Source organism: Herpailurus yagouaroundi, unplaced genomic scaffold (genome assembly GCF_014898765.1).
Source record: "Herpailurus yagouaroundi ecotype Mexico unplaced genomic scaffold, PumYag 77, whole genome shotgun sequence".
NCBI lineage: Eukaryota > Metazoa > Chordata > Mammalia > Carnivora > Felidae > Herpailurus > Herpailurus yagouaroundi.
Window position 1 is genome coordinate 18,980,317 of NW_024412388.1, and position 17,527 is coordinate 18,997,843.

At 43.8% G+C, this 17,527-nt stretch overlaps 2 protein-coding genes and 1 long non-coding RNA gene across 5 annotated transcripts in view; 2 read left to right on the top strand and 1 right to left on the bottom strand.

Moving 5' to 3' along the window:
* TMEM50A (transmembrane protein 50A) overlaps positions 1 to 7,458 on the top strand; it is an 18,686-nt gene extending 11,228 nt beyond the window's left edge. For both annotated transcript variants that reach the window (XM_040465268.1, XM_040465277.1), the window contains exons 6-7: positions 1,435 to 1,495; positions 6,992 to 7,458. In XM_040465268.1, the coding sequence (XP_040321202.1) occupies positions 1,435 to 1,495; positions 6,992 to 7,037 (107 nt within the window). In that variant the 3' untranslated portion in view covers positions 7,038 to 7,458. The remainder of the gene's footprint in view (positions 1 to 1,434; positions 1,496 to 6,991) is intronic.
* A 1,962-nt stretch (positions 7,459 to 9,420) lies between these two features.
* RHCE (Rh blood group CcEe antigens) overlaps positions 9,421 to 17,527 on the bottom strand; it is a 37,022-nt gene continuing 28,915 nt past the window's right edge. For both annotated transcript variants that reach the window (XM_040465254.1, XM_040465244.1), the window contains exons 9-10: positions 14,183 to 14,256; positions 9,421 to 9,665 (exon numbers count right to left, since the gene is read on the bottom strand). In XM_040465254.1, coding sequence (XP_040321188.1) covers positions 9,639 to 9,665; positions 14,183 to 14,256 — 101 coding nt within the window. In that variant the 3' untranslated portion in view covers positions 9,421 to 9,638. The remainder of the gene's footprint in view (positions 9,666 to 14,182; positions 14,257 to 17,527) is intronic.
* LOC121023407 (uncharacterized) lies at positions 9,659 to 14,669 on the top strand. The gene is made up of 2 exons (XR_005787364.1): positions 9,659 to 10,981; positions 12,183 to 14,669. It is a non-coding gene; the product is annotated as an uncharacterized LOC121023407 (long non-coding RNA).

Consider the following 17,527-nt stretch of genomic DNA (forward strand, 5'->3'; position numbering starts at 1 on the left):
TTTTTTTTAATTTTTTTTTTTTTCAACGTTTATTTATTTTTGGGACAGAGAGAGACAGAGCATGAACGGGCGAGGGGCAGAGAGAGAGGGAGACACAGAATCGGGAACAGGCTCCAGGCTCTGAGCCATCAGCCCAGAGCCCGACGCGGGGCTCGAACTCACGGACCGCGAGATCGTGACCTGGCTGAAGTCGGATGCTTAACCGACTGCACCACCCAGGCGCCCCTGGATTTTATTTTTAAGTAATCTCTACACCCAGTGTAGGGCTTGAACCCACCACCCCGAGAAGAAGAGTTGCACGCTCTACTGACTGAGCCGGCCAGGCGCCCCCTGAATCCCACCACTTTTTACCATCTCCATTACTGCCACCCTCATTCAGTCCCTTGTAGTCTCTTGTCCGACTTCCCGAAATAGCTTCCTCTTTGGTCTCTGTTTATCCCCTTACCCTTTTACTCTCCCATCCCCTCAGCACAGCAGCCAGAGGAATCCTCTTAAAATATGTCAGCTCATGTTACTTTTCTGCTCAGACCCTCCATTGGCTTCTCATCTCCCTCAGAACGAAAACCAGAGCCCTCACCATGACTGCAGAGCTCTATAGGATCTTCACACACACACACACACACACACACACACACACACACACACACACGCCCAGTTCGCCCCTCGTACTTTTCTGATCTGTCTCTTGCTTTTCTCTCTTTTGCACACATGACCATTCCTCTCATGTGCCCGAATGTTCCCACCTCCAGGTGTTTGTGCCCTCTGTTCTGTTGCTTCTGCATGGTCCCTACCCTCACATCCTCCCTGACCTTATGCCAGTGTCACCTTCTTGTGAGCTCTTCCTGGCCACCTGTAGAAAATACCATCATTCAAGGGGCAGCTGGGGGCACCTGGGTGGCTCAGTTGGTTAAGTGTCCAGCTCTTGATTTCGGCTCCACTCATGATCTCACAGTTTGTGGGATCAAGCCCCACATCGGGCTCTGTGTGGACAGCAGGGAGCCTGCTTGGGATTCTCTCTCTCCCTCTCACTCTGCCCCTCCCCCACTCATGTGCTCTCTCCCTCTCAAAATAAAAAAAATAAACATTTTTTTTTAAATGGCATCATTCACTACACTTCTCTCACCTTTTCCCACTTCATCTGTTTCTCCTTATTTTCTACATTGTTTAGCTTCATGAAGATGAAAAATATTTTGCCTGTTTTATTTACTGCCACATTCTCAGCACATAACGATGCTGAACATAATATGCACTTGCTAAATATTTGTTAATTGAAGGAATCACTTACTAAACCAGCGCTAGACTCTGTCACACGTATTACATCATTTAATAAATATTCAAACCAACCATGGTTACTAGAAAATTTAATTATGTAAGGCAGGAAAACCGCTGTTCACCAGTATATCAGAAACTAAATGTTTGCAACTATTTTTACAGAAAAAGCCATCGTATATCCTGGAATTGCTGTATTTTTCCAAAATGCCTTCATCTTTTTTGGGTAAGTTTCTTTTGCATTCTTCATCCTATTTTCTTAATTCTTTTTTTATAATTTGTTTCTTTTAAGTCACTTACTATATTTAGTTGCTTAAATTTACCCTGTCCAGTGCCCCTCCCCCATGCTGTGTCATAACATGTAAAGAATGAGGCTGAGAAAGATATTTTAATACATGAGTTGGTTCGTTGCCAACCTTGGGAACATACACTGGTTTTTTAAACTGCAACCATGTCCCCTTTAATGAAGAACTATGATTTGTGTAGATTTAGTTACGTAACACTGACTAGGTTCATTTTATTTTATTCTTTATTATTTGCCTATGTTTCTTTTCTTTAAAAAGAGTGTTTACATTCTTTTTTTCCAATAAAAAAAATATATATATAATAGAATTTAGAATAAAATTTAGAATAGAATTTAGAATAGAATTTAGTGATTCATCACTTCCATATAACACCCAGTGCTCATCCTGACAGGTGCCCTCCTTAATAACCCATCACCTATTTAGCCCATCCCCCCACCCAACACCCCTCCAGCAACCCTCAGTTTGTTCTCTGTATTTGAGTCTCTTATGGTTTGTCTCCCTCTCTGTTCTTACATTATTTTTGCTTCCCTTACCTTATGTTTATCTGTTTTGTATCTTAAAGTCCTCATGTGAGTGAAGTCATGATATTTGTCTTTCTCTGACTCATTTCGCTTAGCATAATACCCTCCAGTTCCATCCGCATAGTTGCCAATGGCAAAATTTCATTCTTTTTGATTGCCGAGTAATACTCCATTGTATATGTCTATATACAACATCTTCTTTATCCATTCATCAGGACAATGTTCATGTTAAATCCGTATCTCTAACAGTTGCTTTCAGTGAAAGCCTGCTTAAAACCCTTTCTCCTTACAATTTTGTTTCTGAGTGCATTTTATAGTTCTTTCTGTCCTTGGTGTTACTAGAACTTATGCATGAGATTTGAGGTGTGGAGAAGTCCTAACATTCTTTATCCTTCTGATGCAATGACAAATTAAAAGATTAAAAAATCCCCTAAAAAGGGACACCTGGGTGGCTCAGTTGGTTGAGTGACTGACTTCGGCTCAGGTCATGATCTCACAGCTCGTGAGCTCGAGCCCTGTGTTGGGCTCTGTGCTGACGGCTCGGAGTCTGGAGCCTGCTTCGGATTCTATGTCTCCCTCTCTCTCTGCCCCTAACCCACTCGCATTCTGTCTCTGTCTCTCTCAAAAATAAATAAACATTTAAAAAAATTTTTAAAATCCCCTAAAAACCTTAATACGTTTATCAATAATCTTCTTCAGTGTTCACTCTTTAGGAAAACTAAGGGTCTGCCCTTTTCCCTGCCCTTAGCCTCCCCAACCCCAGCCCCACCACAGCTTCTCTTTATCTTCTGCATCAGGGATTCTTAACCATCGCACCATGAGTAGGGATCTGAAGATGGGGAACCACCAGACATTTGTGTATGCAAGACACTGGTGTTTCAGCTTGTTTCTGGGAAGAGATCTCTGGCTTTCACCAGATATTCCAAGAAGTCCCTAATCCAAAACAGGTTCAAACACTACTGTATGTTGTAGGACAGTCCATGGTCAGACTTTCCTTCTCTGCTCCTTCCTACCCACCCCCCCAAAAGGGGAAATCGAAGCCCCATATCTACTTGAACCATTCGTGAAATGCTAATTGTTGCCATTCAGTAACATTCAGCAGTGATATTCAGACTTCTTCCTTCACCAGGAATTCTTGGAATTTTGTAAAATCAGTTCGGAAATATGACAAGTGTGAACTTAGGGATGCCTGAATGGCTCAGTTCATTGAGAATCAGACTTCAGCTCAGGTCATGATCTCGCAGTTCATGATTGGAGCCCCTCTCTGCTGTCATCATAGAGCCCACTTCGGATCCTCTGTCCCCCTCTCCCTGCCCCTCCCCTGCTGGTTCTCCCTCCTCCCCCCCCCCCCAATAAATTAACCTTAAAAAAAAAAAGTGTGAACTTAGGAGTGGCAAGAGGCACAACATCTTTGGGTCATTCTTATAAAACTAGTGGAGAAAACCCAAAGAACAACAACAATAACAAAACAATACAATAATAACAACAATAACAAAATAAACAAACAATAAACAACAATAACACAAAGTTAAGCCACTGATTTTATGTGGAAAATAATAATGACCAAAGTTCATTGAGCAAGTATTATGCACGAGGCACCTTTCTTTTTTTTTTTCTTTTTTTTAATGTTTATTTATTTCTGAGACAGAGACAGAGCATGAGTGGGGGAGGAAGAGAGAGAGAGAGAGAGACACAGAATCCGAAGCAGGCTCCCGGCTCTGAGCTGTCAGCACAGAGCCCGACGCGGGGCTCAAACTCCCAGACTGTGAGATCATGACCTGAGGCGAAGTCGGTCGCTCAATCAACTGAGCCACCCAGGCGCCCCATGAGGCACCTTTCTTAGTGTTTTACCTGTATGCTCTCAGCCAATCCCCGGCACAGCTCTGGAGGACACCCCGTCATCCCCATGTTATATGTGAGAACAAGCACAGAGAAGGTAGGCTCCTTGTCTGAGATCGTCCGGCTAGAACTGAGGCTGACTCGAGTTCAGGCTCCAGCTACTGGGATGATGACATTTGAAATCTGGGGTGAATTCAGTTGGCGCTTTCTCCTTTTGCTGTCCGCAACTGGTTGTTTCGTGTTAGTTCTGTTTCCCTCCTCCCCCGTCCTTTTTTTAGAGTGTAACACTAGACTTCAAAAATGCAGCATGAGTAAACCTCATTCCTCAACGTATGAAATAAAATTTGAGGACGTTTGTTATTTTGTAGGGTAGTGTAGCATGCTTATGAGAAAGACAGCATTGACAGTTAGGATTTCTTGTCATTTCAAGCTGCGGTGCTGAGGCTTGGGCATCTGTAAGGAAGGACCAAGCACCCTGAGCTCGCTACTCCCGTATGTCCCCAGGGGTAGAGGTGCCCCGAGAACTAAGTACCCCACAACTTCAGCCAAAGGAAGGCAGCATAAGGGTGCGTAAGGAAAGCTTCCTAGGGAGGGGATTTACTGAGAACCAGCCAGGGAGGGGAAACAGCAGCCTTCTTTATCATTATTTACTCTGGCAGTGATAAAGGATGAAACAGTTTCCACGCTGAGATGCTGCTTGTGGCAGAGAAGTCACTCTGTCACAGCACGGAGGAACAGAGGATTGAGGGGGAAGATTTTCGGGAAATGTGTATCTCTTCCAATGAGAGAAGAAACACTAAGTTCATACAGCAGTTTTCATATGTCACAAAACCTCGGAAACCAGTCATGGACTCGTCCCAAATTACGATAAATTCCTTTTATATGCAACAAGTTTGGTTAGTTTCTCATTTGGTCCTGTTGTCCCTATTAAGTCTAAAAAGGAATTCGGGTTTTTGAAAATACTATAAGCAAAGTGAAATCAAATTCAGCAAATAGGCACTGCTACTAGGATAGTTGTAGCTGATTGCCTACCATTCTGATTCATAACAGAACAATACTCAGCAACAGCTGAGAAATTACGGTTTCAGAAATCAGACACAGATGTCAGTACCAAAGGTGACCATCTGACAGTGTAGGAGGGACTGGCTTTTGCCCAAGAAACTCTTCAGATTACAATTTACATCTGTTGGGTAGTATTCTGAAGTGTGTCGCATTCAGGCTCTGTGGAGGGTGGAGGCCTCCCTCATCCTAACCAGAAGATAGAGACCAGATCACTTTTTGGAGCATTTAGGAAATCCTTTATAAAGAGAAATTAACATACTTGCGAGAGTGTATAGACCGTTTCCTGGTTGCATTTTTGTTTTCATCAAAAGACGCTCAAGTGTTTATTTTTCTAAGGGTAAACTGATCATTAGGATTGTAGGCTTAACCTTAAGTATACACTGCTAAGTGGTAAACAGATGAGAAAACAAAATGAAAACCTCCATATGCCACTGGCGTCTGCTTCCGTCTTCAGTTTCGCCCTCACGCTGGCCCCCCACATCCAAGGCCCAGTGAACCTGCCTCTGAATTGTCTTACACTTGTTCCCTTGTTGTCCATTTCTCCTGTTCGGTCACCACCATCCCGTCCTGAGCAGTTCACATCCCTGATAGGTTCCTCCCTTGAATCTAGTTTTCCTGTGTCACTTTTCCTTCTAAAAACATGGCTCTAATCCTGTCATTTCCCTTGTTAAAATTTTTCAAAACTTGGAGCTGTCTCCAGAAGAACTCAACACTAGCGGCCATTCCGCAAGATTCTGTCCACAGTTCTGTCTTGTTTATCCTGTACGGTATTTTCTGTTTTATTGAGCCGACGGTTCAGAATCAAGAGATTTTTACATCAAAATCTGAATTTTTGGCTTTTCTTCAAAAACTGGAAGATCTGACGATCCTGAGCCTCGCATGGCAACCATCAGCTGGAGGCGAATAGCTGTTCCTTTCAAGTAGGGGACGCGGCTCAGCATAACCCCATTTCAGAAATCGGCCGAGAGGGGGGTCTGTTGCCCCCTGGAGTAGAGCGCACAGGCTGGCACTGCCCTATTGACTCACTTAAGACTCGGAAAGCCCCTGTGGGCAGTTTGCCACCCTGGTCAATCGGTTTACCAAATCCTGGCCACCTCCATTCCCTCTCTTTCTTACCCCTGAAGCTCTAATCTAGCTGTACTGGACTCTTCCTGTTCTGCACCTCAGACACCTTTATGTGTATCTGCAGATCTAGACCTAGACAGGTATCTTCTTATGTGTGTAATTGCCCTCTTGCCCCTCTTAAGTTGAAACCTTGAAGAGAGCTGTAGATAGCTCCGCCCCTAAACCCTGGATTGTACTTTGTGTGTGTGCGTGTTCCTGACGCCACAGTCCCCTGGGCTTTTCCTCCTGGGCTCTTCCCGAGGCCCCGCGGTCTTTTCTTCCTCTTTGCCTTTTGATCTACTGTTTCCTCTCCTGAAACCTCTTCCTTCATCAAACTAGCTTCCGTCCCTGCAAATATCCCATTCAGACTCCTGCTTGCCCCTCAAAGCCCATCTCAAATATTACTGCCCCTGTAACTCCTTTTCTAACACATTCAGGCCAAATAAATTCTATAGGCTTCTGTGCTCCCTCAACATGTGGTATAAATACCTCCTCCCCCTTCCTCACCTCTCTCGCCATTACCACGCTGTGTCATCAAGAACGTGAACAACTTGAGGGCAGGGACCCTGTATCTTACTCATCTTTGTAGCCCTAGCATCTAACACGTCTACACTCAAGAAAGGTTTGTTGAATGAATATGATAGTATGGTTACCTACTAAACTCTGGTTAACTTTTTAAGGGTGACATACGTCTTCAGCCCCTGGAAGCTAAGGCAGTGGTGGACTTGGTGGGTAACTGCACATGATCAGTGTCTATTCTGATACGTTTCATGGCTTTTTTCATACAACTCGTCAAGTCTTTGTTGCCAGTTTCCCACCATTTTCCAAATCTCACATACTCATTTTAGCCCCAAACTCAACTAGGTGTGATGTTTCTCATTTCATTTGCAGGGGACTGGTTTTTAAGTTTGGCCGCACTGAAGACTTATGGCAGTGAAAACCTCCGATTTACTTCTGCGCAGCAGCCCTGCATGGGTTTTTTACTTCTCACTCCCAGTTTTTTGTAATGCCATTTTCTAAGCTCATTTTTGAGTGTGGTCTCAGCTTCAATTTGTGTAATACTAAAATCATGAGAACTTCCTATGTAAGCAACAAAAATCGATTGTGGTAAGCATTGGATTTACTTATAAAATGTTGAAAATATGCCACGAGTAACTTTAATTAAGTCTTATCATGGTATAACTTGTAAAAATCAATTACAGAAGAAATTACGGATACACCTCATATGAGCATTTGTCATATCTAAGGTCCAAAACTGTGATTCAAGTGCTCTGAAGATTTAATGTGTCTGTGTAAATGTGGCTTCTTCTGTGTCAGATGTTAAATAAGATATAAACATTTTCATGTTTTTAAATCTACACGGTGGCCAGAATTCTTTCTTGCTATACTTTGTGTTTGGTTTCTACAGTTTTACCAAAAATTCTGCAAACATTTCAGTGTCAGTCGCCACTGAGGGTCTCCCAAGGGGGAGTGAACCTGTCGGAAGAGAAGCTCCTGATTTCAGCCACGAGGCTGCTCAGAAGTGTCCCTTCAGTACCACTGATGGGGGAGGCAGGGGTTGGCAGTCACTCAGCGATGACACATGGTCCTGGCGGGACGCCAACGGTCAGTTCGCATCCACCATCGAAGGAAAGAGGAAGAGGATAGAGACTTGACACTAGGCTTTACTCTGGCGACGGGATTTTATGTTATTGCTTTGACAGTCATTTGGATTCCAAGTTTCATCGTGTCTCTGTACTGAACCACCAACCTCAAGATAGACCCAGCAAGGTCAATTATAATTACAAACATTAACTACCGCGAATTCTCGTAGTCTGTTTCTCTTTGGAACCCTATTATCTGTCAGGTTCTTCCTGAATCTTGGCAAAATGGGAATCTTTTTTTAAAGATTTACTATGGGATAAATCTAAAGATAACTATGGGATCCGTGTTCTTCAGAACTACAGCTCGAAATGTTTTCTTTCATAAAACTTGCTACAGTTAGCCCTTCGTGAAACACAAAATACCTCTTAGATGATTTAAATTTGTGGTACTCTTTTCCCTACCAGCCATGTGGTCTTCTAGCACATATGGTCTAGAATATTGCCTGGGTATCCACACACACTCAAAGAAATGGCCGTGTTGTTGCCATCCCACAGCCAATCATTCACGGTGGGTTTTTAGAGAACTGGAGGGCACCTTAGAGGTTGAAGGTCCACCTTCTCTTTTTTTTTTTTTTAATTTTTTTTTTTCAACGTTTATTTATTTCTGGGACAGAGAGAGACAGAGCATGAACGGGGGAGGGGCAGAGAGAGAGGGAGACACAGAATCGGAAACAGGCTCCAGGCTCCGAGCCATCAGCCCAGAGCCTGACGCGGGGCTCGAACTCACGGACCGCGAGATCGTGACCTGGCTGAAGTCGGACGCTTAACCGACTGCGCCACCCAGGCGCCCCTCCACCTGCTCTTTTTACAGATGGAGGAGCCAGATGGTGGAAACTTAAATTTCTCAAGGTCGTACATAGAACTAGTTTTGAAATCTTGAGTCGGTGTACCTCCACAATGGACCACAACATCTTCCCCTGTGCTCGGGGAATAAGAACTACTTTGTGAAACTGCTGGAATAGAAACACAGTGTCATTATAGGACTAAATATAAGTGAATTCTTAATTTTTCCCTGTTTTATATCATCTGCTCTGCTGATGTAGACAAGAGTTCACTGGGTGGCACAACACACTTTGTTGAGCATGAGAAAGAATCTTAAGAATTGTCAATAAAATTGAACCCAATACTGGGACGCCTGGGTGCTTCAGTCAGTTGAGCGTCCGACTCTTGATTTTTGACTTGGGTCATGAGCTCATAGCTCATGAGATAAAGCCCTGTGTCAGGCTCTATGCTGACAGCGCAGAGCCTGCTTGCTTGGGATTCTCTTTCCCTCTCTGCCCCTCCCCAGCTCGCACATGTGCACACGCTCTCTTTTTCAAAATAAATAAGCATTAAAAAATTAAGCCAATGAAATAAATGTGTATGTTTAAAACAAAAAGTTGAACCAATATCTTAATTATGTGTCTGCACCCAAGAAAATATTGATAGCATCATCTTTCAGGAAACCAAACATTTAGGGGCGCCTGGGTGGCTCAGTCGGTTGGGCATCCGACTTCGGCTCAGGTCATGATCTCGTGGTCCATGAGTTCGAGCCCCGCGTCGGGCTCTGTGCGGACAGCTCAGAGCCTGGAGCCTGCTTCCGATTCTGTGTCTCCCTCTCTCTGGCCCTCCCCCCACTCACACTCTGTCTCACTCTCTCTCTCAAAAATAAATAAACGTTAAATTAAAAAAAAAAAAAAGGAAACCAAACATTTTAAGCTATTATGAAATGACCATTTAAACAAATGTTTAATCTTTTTTTAAATATCGCATTTATCTCTGACCTTGTCTCATTGTATGTAATTAGGGAGACTTCACTGTAAAGAGTGTCTGTTGTACACACAAAAAGGGTGAATAACCATGAAAGGAGGTGGTCTCGATTTCAGACAGGACTTCTGCTTCTTGGATGCTTTTGCTTAAAATCCAACAGCCAAATGAGGAAACTGTAAAAGCAAAGCAAACAGATGAGCCCTTAGACTTTTGAAATGTGGACACATACTGAGTCTGGTCTTTGGAAACTTCTATTTGGACCAAAATGCTGTCTCATCACAAAGATCTTAGAAGGTCTTTCATAAAATCTGAACTGGAAGAGCTCTTCGATAGACCTTCATTCTCAGAGCTCTTTGCACAAGTCGTGGATACACGGTGATCGGCTTTTGTTTGAATGTCTCCAGTGATGGAGGACACACTACCGTACAAAGCAATTCGTTCCGTTTTGCAGACAAGTTCAACTTGTTCGGCATTTACACAGCATTGCCCACTGGGCCTACTTAAATTCTTTGGAGAAGCATAGAAGAACATCGTTTTCTTTTTCTCCATGACAGTCTTTGAAGTATTTGAAGATTGTCTTTAGGTCCCCTTTGGGTGTTCTCTTCTGCAAGCTGAAAATAGCAAGTTGTTTGGTTGTGCTGTGTCACACCCACCAGACATCACTGCCTGTTGACTAACCTGGATCACAGAATTCTAGAACTGGAAATCCGGGGAGCTAACATTTATGGGGAGTTTTTTTTTATGGATCCGCGTGCTGTCGTTTCCCACACAGTATCTCCTTTAAATCCTACAACAACCTAGTGAGATACCGCTGTCACTCTGTCCATTTCAGAGATGGGGGCACTGAAGCTCGGAGAGACCCCAGGACAAGAGGTGGTGGAACCCAGATCTGCCTCCAGAATGTGGAATTTGAGCCCATTTTACAAACGAAGAAACAGCCCCAGAAAAGGAAAGTGACTTGCCTGAAGGCACTAGCCTGCCACGGGGGGGAGCTAGGACTTGAATTCAGATCCACCTTCCAGAACAATGCTCTTTTTCAGGGGCCTCTCCAGGAGGAGAGGAGTCCGTTGGCAGGCTCCTAATCTGTTTTCCTACTTTGCTCTAAAAACCGCCTCTCCTCATTTTTGTTGAACAAGCATTTGTTGGATCCTTACTGTGTGTCTAGAACATTTATTTTAATCGGAAGCTGGGGTGATACCCGTGCGACAAGGCTAGGTTTCGAGAATTTTACAAAACAGCAGGAGGAACTCGTAACACATTCTGAGGTATTTTCATGCTAAATCAGTGGTGGTGTTTGTATTTCTTGGCAATGAAATCGTGTTAAAAATAAGCTGCAAATACTTGTTCAGAAGCCAGTGGATGATCTTCAGCATACTTGCACTCGTTTCAGAATCCATTCTACAAGCTTAAACTTACTTTACTCGACTCTCAAACATTATCTGTACCATTTCCCCACTGAAACTTCTGGGAGCTTCCAGCTGCCTGAAGGGTAAGTCAAGTGGCTCTAACCTACCTTTCATCCTTCCCTTCACCAACTCTCTGCTGAGCCAGATGGCCTCATGCTTCTCCTGTTCCCCTTGCTTGCAGTGTCTTTCACTTCCCGTCACTTCCCCCAATCCAACACAACTCCAAGCTCCATTTTCCCTGACCTCCCCAGACTCAGGACCCTACCCTCCTCTCCTTCCAGCAGCTACTGCCAGGATCACGTACTCCGTTCTGAACAGAGCTATGCACCTAGAAAGACCCAGTCCCTCCAAGGGGTGAAAGCCCTAGTTTCTCTGAGATGCCCTCCTCCCCCACGGTACCCAGAACAGGGGCTTGCCTGCGGCAGACTCCCAACAAAGCTATTTTCTGCAGAAAGGTTAACTGTGGGATTAATTTGAATAAGTGGATGTCAGTGAGTCCTTGTGCTTTGGAAAGCACAAAATAAAATCCATGGGTTATTGAAATTAAAAGTTGAAGGAAGGAATTTACTCTCTTAGTGAAGGCACAAGCCACATGAAATCTTGCGTTATGAACTGAATTTTTGTAAATCAGTATCTGAGTTAGGATTATTGTCATCTACAGGAAGACAGGGGATTAGTATATGCAGTTTCTTGAGACCTAGAACTGTATTTTGTTTAGATTCGTCTCCCTGGCTCTCCACCCAAGAGCTCTGTCATAGATCAGGTAATACTTTAAATGGAATTAATTAGTGAATAAATGATCAATTAGTAATAGAACCATCCGAGGATGAGATGGGGGACCTCTGGGGAATAGCGAGTACCCCAACCCCCAAACCTCCAGGCATGGTCTGGGCAACCAGCAGAGGAATGTCCCTTCCAACCCCCAGGAGTCTGGTTCCCTGAAGTGCATTAGGAGATTCAATAATGTTTAAAATCCTTTTTGGATGGTTTACAAAAAAAAAAAAAAAAAAAAAAAAATCACCCCTGGATTTATCAGCTTTGGAAGTTTGAATTCTTGCCTCTTTAATGGATATTTGGCTTTTCAAATGAAAGCTGTGTTACACTGCTGAGTAAATGGCTCTACTCAGCTGTAAGAAACTAAATCAGAATAGCGGGGCGAGAAGTGACTGTCCTCCAGCAACTGCCCACAACACACACACACACACACACACACACACACACACACGTGCTGTGTCTTCAGAGCCAGACACCAGTTCAATTCCTCCTTTTCCATTTACTTACTAGCTCTATCATTTTGGACAAGTTACTGCTCATCTTCGAGACTGGGATCCTTACTCTTGGGCACAGTTATTGCGAGGATAAAAGTCAGATAATGTTGAAAAGCATCTAGCACAAAATCGGACACCGGAGGCTTACGATAAACGATAAGTATTAGGCTTACGCATTCCTTTGTGGTTGGTTAACCCCTCGTTTCACATTCATGTGCTGCTTTGCATTTTACAGAATGTAGTTACGGACATTATTACCTCTCGTTTGGTCTCCCAAACAACCTGGTGAGGTAGAACAAAGATTACCATCCTTATTTTACCAGTAAGAGAGGTTGAGAAACTGGCCTATGTGACACCCTGCAGAACTGGTCTCCATTCATTGTTCCATCTCGCCCACTGCCGCAGTGGCCAGTGTGAGGCGGGGTTCCTCAGATTTCCCCCATTTAGTTAGCAAATATTTATTGCAACTCAAATAATTGAGCTGGACATTTGTCCTGTTTGCGGCATATCTGGTTAATCAGCAGAATGCTTGGCGTATAGTAGTTGCTCAATAAATACTTGCCCAATGAATGGCTGGATTAAACCAGTTTTCTGAGTAACTCACTAGATCACCCTGCTGCCGCCAGAGGGGCAGGAACCCTTGCAGGGACTGGGAGAGACCAGCTGGAGGGAAAAGCTGGTACGAGATGAGACGCTTTACAAGCACCCACGTCATGGGTGACTCTCAGAATAATTACGCTGGCGAAAAGATGCCAAAGAATGTTCCGTGTGATTCGTTTTTATAAAACTGTAGAAAATGTAAACCAATCTATTGGACAGAAGGCAGTTAGGTGTTTGCCTGGGGACGGAATGGGGTGGAGCGGGGAGGGAGTAGTTTCAAAGAGGCATGAGGAAACATGGTGGTGACGGTTTTATGGGCATATAAATATGTTTAAATGTATCAAATTATATTACTTTAAATATGTGTTTGCTGTCAGTTACACCTCCATAAAGCTGTTTGAAGAGGAAGAGAAGGAAAGAGAAGCGATGAAGAAGGGAGGAAAAGGACAAGAGGCCGGTTCTCCTTTTTGCCTCTACAAATGCTAATGCCAAGGCCCATCCATTATGAGGCTGGTTCTCTGTCCCTTTCGTGATCAGTATCTTGGCATGGCAGGTGGAGAAAGGATCGGCCTGGGACTCAGGAGGCCTGGTTCCTGTCTCTGCCACTCACAATGGCATGATGTTGGGCGTTAGCCTGACCTCTGTCAGCCCCAACCTCCCATTTATAGTTTTGCGATGTTTGCCCACTCAACCTCAGCATCAAATGGAAGTTACCTAAGGTGACACGTATCAAAGTTCTTAACCAACCGAGCCACCCAGACGTCCTACACATATCAGAGTTCTTAGTGAAATGTGAGAGTGTAGGTCAAAGGGAGGATGACAGGAAATGAGCCCTGACCCTCTTTCTGGCCTAGTCATGAGAACAAATGCGACACGGAACACAGAGACCCACAGCAGCAGCTGCATTGCTTGAGCTCTCTGTTCTTTGGCTAAATGATCCCGGACTCCTACAGTATAAGTTTTCTTGTGTCCACTGGCTATAATTTATCAAGAGCTGTGTTCTAGATCAAGCTGTGCCTCACACTCGCTCGGAACTTGAACAGTCATGGTTCCACTCAGTGTGTCTGTCAAATGAGGGGAATAGATTTGTTGGCCCCTGCAGGCCTTCTGGCCCTTGCCTTGCAGGATTCTATCACCTTCTTGTCAAACTATTTGCCCACCTTGATGACTCCAGACGGGAGAAGTGTGGCCAGCGGCCATTCTCACATCTCTGACCTTCAGTGACCTTGCGGCATCAGGGAAATGGTAACCTTTACCACCTCCCCAGCCCTCACCAACACATGTATACACACACACACACGCACATTTTGTTTTTATTTTGTTCTCCAAACACCAGGTCGACCTATAAACAGATATACCAGATATCTTTTTGAGTTCATTCACTCAAAATCTATGACATTAGGTTAAAAATCTTACCTCCCAGAAAGCTTGGTCATCAAAATATTTAGATACATGAGGTCCTCTCCATATTTTGAGGTTTAAGACCAAACCTGTTAAAATTCAAAATTACGTGCTAAACAGTTAGGGCACAGCGTTTGTTATCTCAAAATTAATAAATATATCCTATGCCAGGCATGCTTATCTCCACAAAAATCCCTTTTTCTTCTACAACCAGGAGACAGACAAATTGGAGTGCTGTCCTTCCTGGACCGGCTTAGTTAATTCTATAAACACCTTTTAAAGGAAACTGGCAAGTGCAATTATATCTCCAAAGGATTAAGATGACAGTGAGAGGTATGCAATAGCCACGGATCTGACATGCTTCCCAAGATGGAATAGAACATGGTGCCCCTACCTAAAAGTGGATCCTTTAAGAACACAGGAACTACCATGGACAGCAACTCCAATTAGGTGGCCCTGTAGGTCCTGCGTCACCAGCTCCAATAAACTCTCCATGACCTCAGCTCAAGATTCCACTTGTTAGTTAGGAAAGTAGTTTATACCAACTTGCTTTTGTGCCTACTCTTCTCTCCACCCATCTCACCCCTGCCCAGAGACCTTGGCCCTGTGCCTTCCTCCAGCTGCACAAAGTTGGCCGAATTTCCCAGGATACATGAAGTGATTGCTCGCCTTTTTTCTTTTTTTTTTAATGTTTATTTATTTTTGAGAGACAGACAGAATATGAGCAGGGGAGGGGCAGAAAGAGAGAGAGGGAGACACAGAACCTGAAGCAGGCTCCAGGCTGTCAGCACAGAGCCTGACACAGGGCTCAAACTCACGAACTGTGAGATCATGACCTGAGCCGAAGTCAGATGCTTAACTGTCTGAGCCACCCAGGCGCCCCTTATCTATGTATTTTTAATGATGATCGGCCCTCATGCATTAAATATTAAGATTAACAAGAGTAGGCATGTACTTAGTCACATTTTCCTTTTGTAGGGCACACCTTTAACTGATATTGGCATGTAGGAGGCAACCAGCACCCTTCATTTAGCTAGAATTACTCAGAAACGATCTCTAACACCTACATGAACTTTCCAGATAGCTGATGAAAATCCATTCAAAATATGCTATATTTTTGTGTCTTATGAGACAATAGTAAACACAGTTAGACTTTTTTTTAAATTGGAAATATTGCTAGGAACATCCATTTATGAAATGCACTATATAATGCAGAGAAAGTATATAGCTGTTGGGGTTGTTGGCTTCTTCTCTCAGCAGCCCAAGCTTTACATGTTCTAGTGTCTGGCTTAAAGAATTTCTTTTCTTCTGTTAGGCTGTCTACTTTGACCTCTAACTTCTACCAGTGTGCCTTACTTCGAGAAAACTATCCCACCTCTAACCTGCCATTTCTAATCTGCCTGAATTCAGAAACCCAATAACCATGCTTGATAGGATCGTTTCTTTTTTTTAGTATTACTAAAAAAAATTTTTACTGTTTATTTATTTTTGAGAGCGAGAGAGCGAGAGAGAGAGAGTATAAGCAGGGAAGAGGCAGAGAGAGAGGGAGACACAGAATCCAAAGCAGGCTCCAGGCTCTGAGCTGTCAGCACAGAGACCAATGCGGGGCTTGAACTCATGAATGGTGAGATCATGGCCTGAGCCGAAGTTGGACGCTTAACCAACTGAGCCACCCAGGTGCCCCCACAGGATTGTTTCTTAAGTAAATGTAGACAGGCCCCAAATCAGGGGCCTCTTGACAAGTGAAATGCTTGGCTTTAGGGAGTCCGGTGCTATCTTGGCTGCTTAGTGGCCTCTTTCCCCTTCCATTGTTCACGTTTTTCTTATTCACCAGCTTTCCTATGTTCAAAGCTACATGGAAAGACGGACGCTCATTGGTCTTGACTCCTAAAGGAACACTGTGAGTGTCTTTTCCTCCATTTTCTTTTTTGACTCCAGTGAAGCATTAAAAAAAAGGCCCTCCCAGGGGTTTTACAAGACAGTGCACATCAGTGTCATTTTGTGAATACTGGTGACGATGGTGAATGGTGTCATAGTCCGGGTGAAGGTTGCCAGATAAAGTAATCTAGGATGCTCAGTTAATTTTGAATTTAAAAAACGGGTGCCTTGTATTTTCACTCGCTAAATCTGGTAACCCTACTCAGGATTGGACTGCCACCACAGATGGAACGCAAACTTACAGAGGGAGGCATTTTTCTCATCTGTATTTAATCTCCTCGACTCTGATGAAAGTTGAGGCCAGTTGGTATATTAAAGTGACTCTAGTCAGTCTTGCTGTCTAAAATCACCCAGGCAATTCCAAAAAGTACCTTCATATTTGCTTTGGAGCATAAAAGAAGCCCAATGATCAGCTACCACGGTCCTTTCATTTTACAGAAAAGCCTCCCAAGGCCCAGGCTCAGAGAGAGTAAACCGATATGCCCAAGGCCATACAACTCTTTTACGTCTGTTAATGCTATTTTCTCTCTTAGTTGGCATTCATTCCCTGCTTAGGGAAACAATATATGAATGTCTAACCAATAAAGCTGTTTGCTTGTTGAATAAAGGTGAGCAGTTCTGGACAGAAAGCATCTTTTCACCTAGCATATAAACAAGACTGGCAAATTAGTAACTCCCTGAGGTTCTTCGCTATTCTGTCATATTGCAGGAGCAAAAGCATACTTCAATCCTCTGTTTAAAGATTTCTAATGGCTTCCCATCTCAGAATTATCTTGCTCCTTATTACCACTCTGTTCTCAACCCCTCCCACTCTCCCTTTCACTATATCCATATCAGCCACCCCGAGCATTCTTTGCTCCTGCCTCAGGACCTTTGCACTTGCTATCCCTTTTCATGGAATGCTCTTCTGCCAAATAAACACGTGGGTGGTAGGTCTTGTTCCCTCTCTCTGTTCAGGTTTCTGCTTAAAGGTCAACTTATTAGATAGACCTTTCCTTCCCATGCTTTTTTTTTTTTATGTTTATTTATTTTGAGAAAGAGAGAGAGTGCGAGCAGGAGAGGGGCAGAGAGAGAGAGGAGAAAAGAGGGAATCCCTAAGCGGGCTCCACGTTTAGCACAGAGCCTGACCCAGGGCTGGATCCTACAACCATGAAATCAGGACCTGAGCAGATATCAAGAGTCAGACACTTAACCCACTGAGCCACCCAGGGGCCTCACCCTTCATCCCCTTCTAAAAGAGTACCCCACCCTCACACTGACTCTATGCTCCTGTACCCTGAGTCTCCGACATAGCAAATACTCTACTTCTTCGTTTATTTATTGCCCCCCCCCACTAGAATATCAACTCCATGGGATGAGGGAACTTGTTTTGTTCACTGTTGTGTCCCTAGTGCCTAAGAATAGTGTCTGGCTCATAGTAGA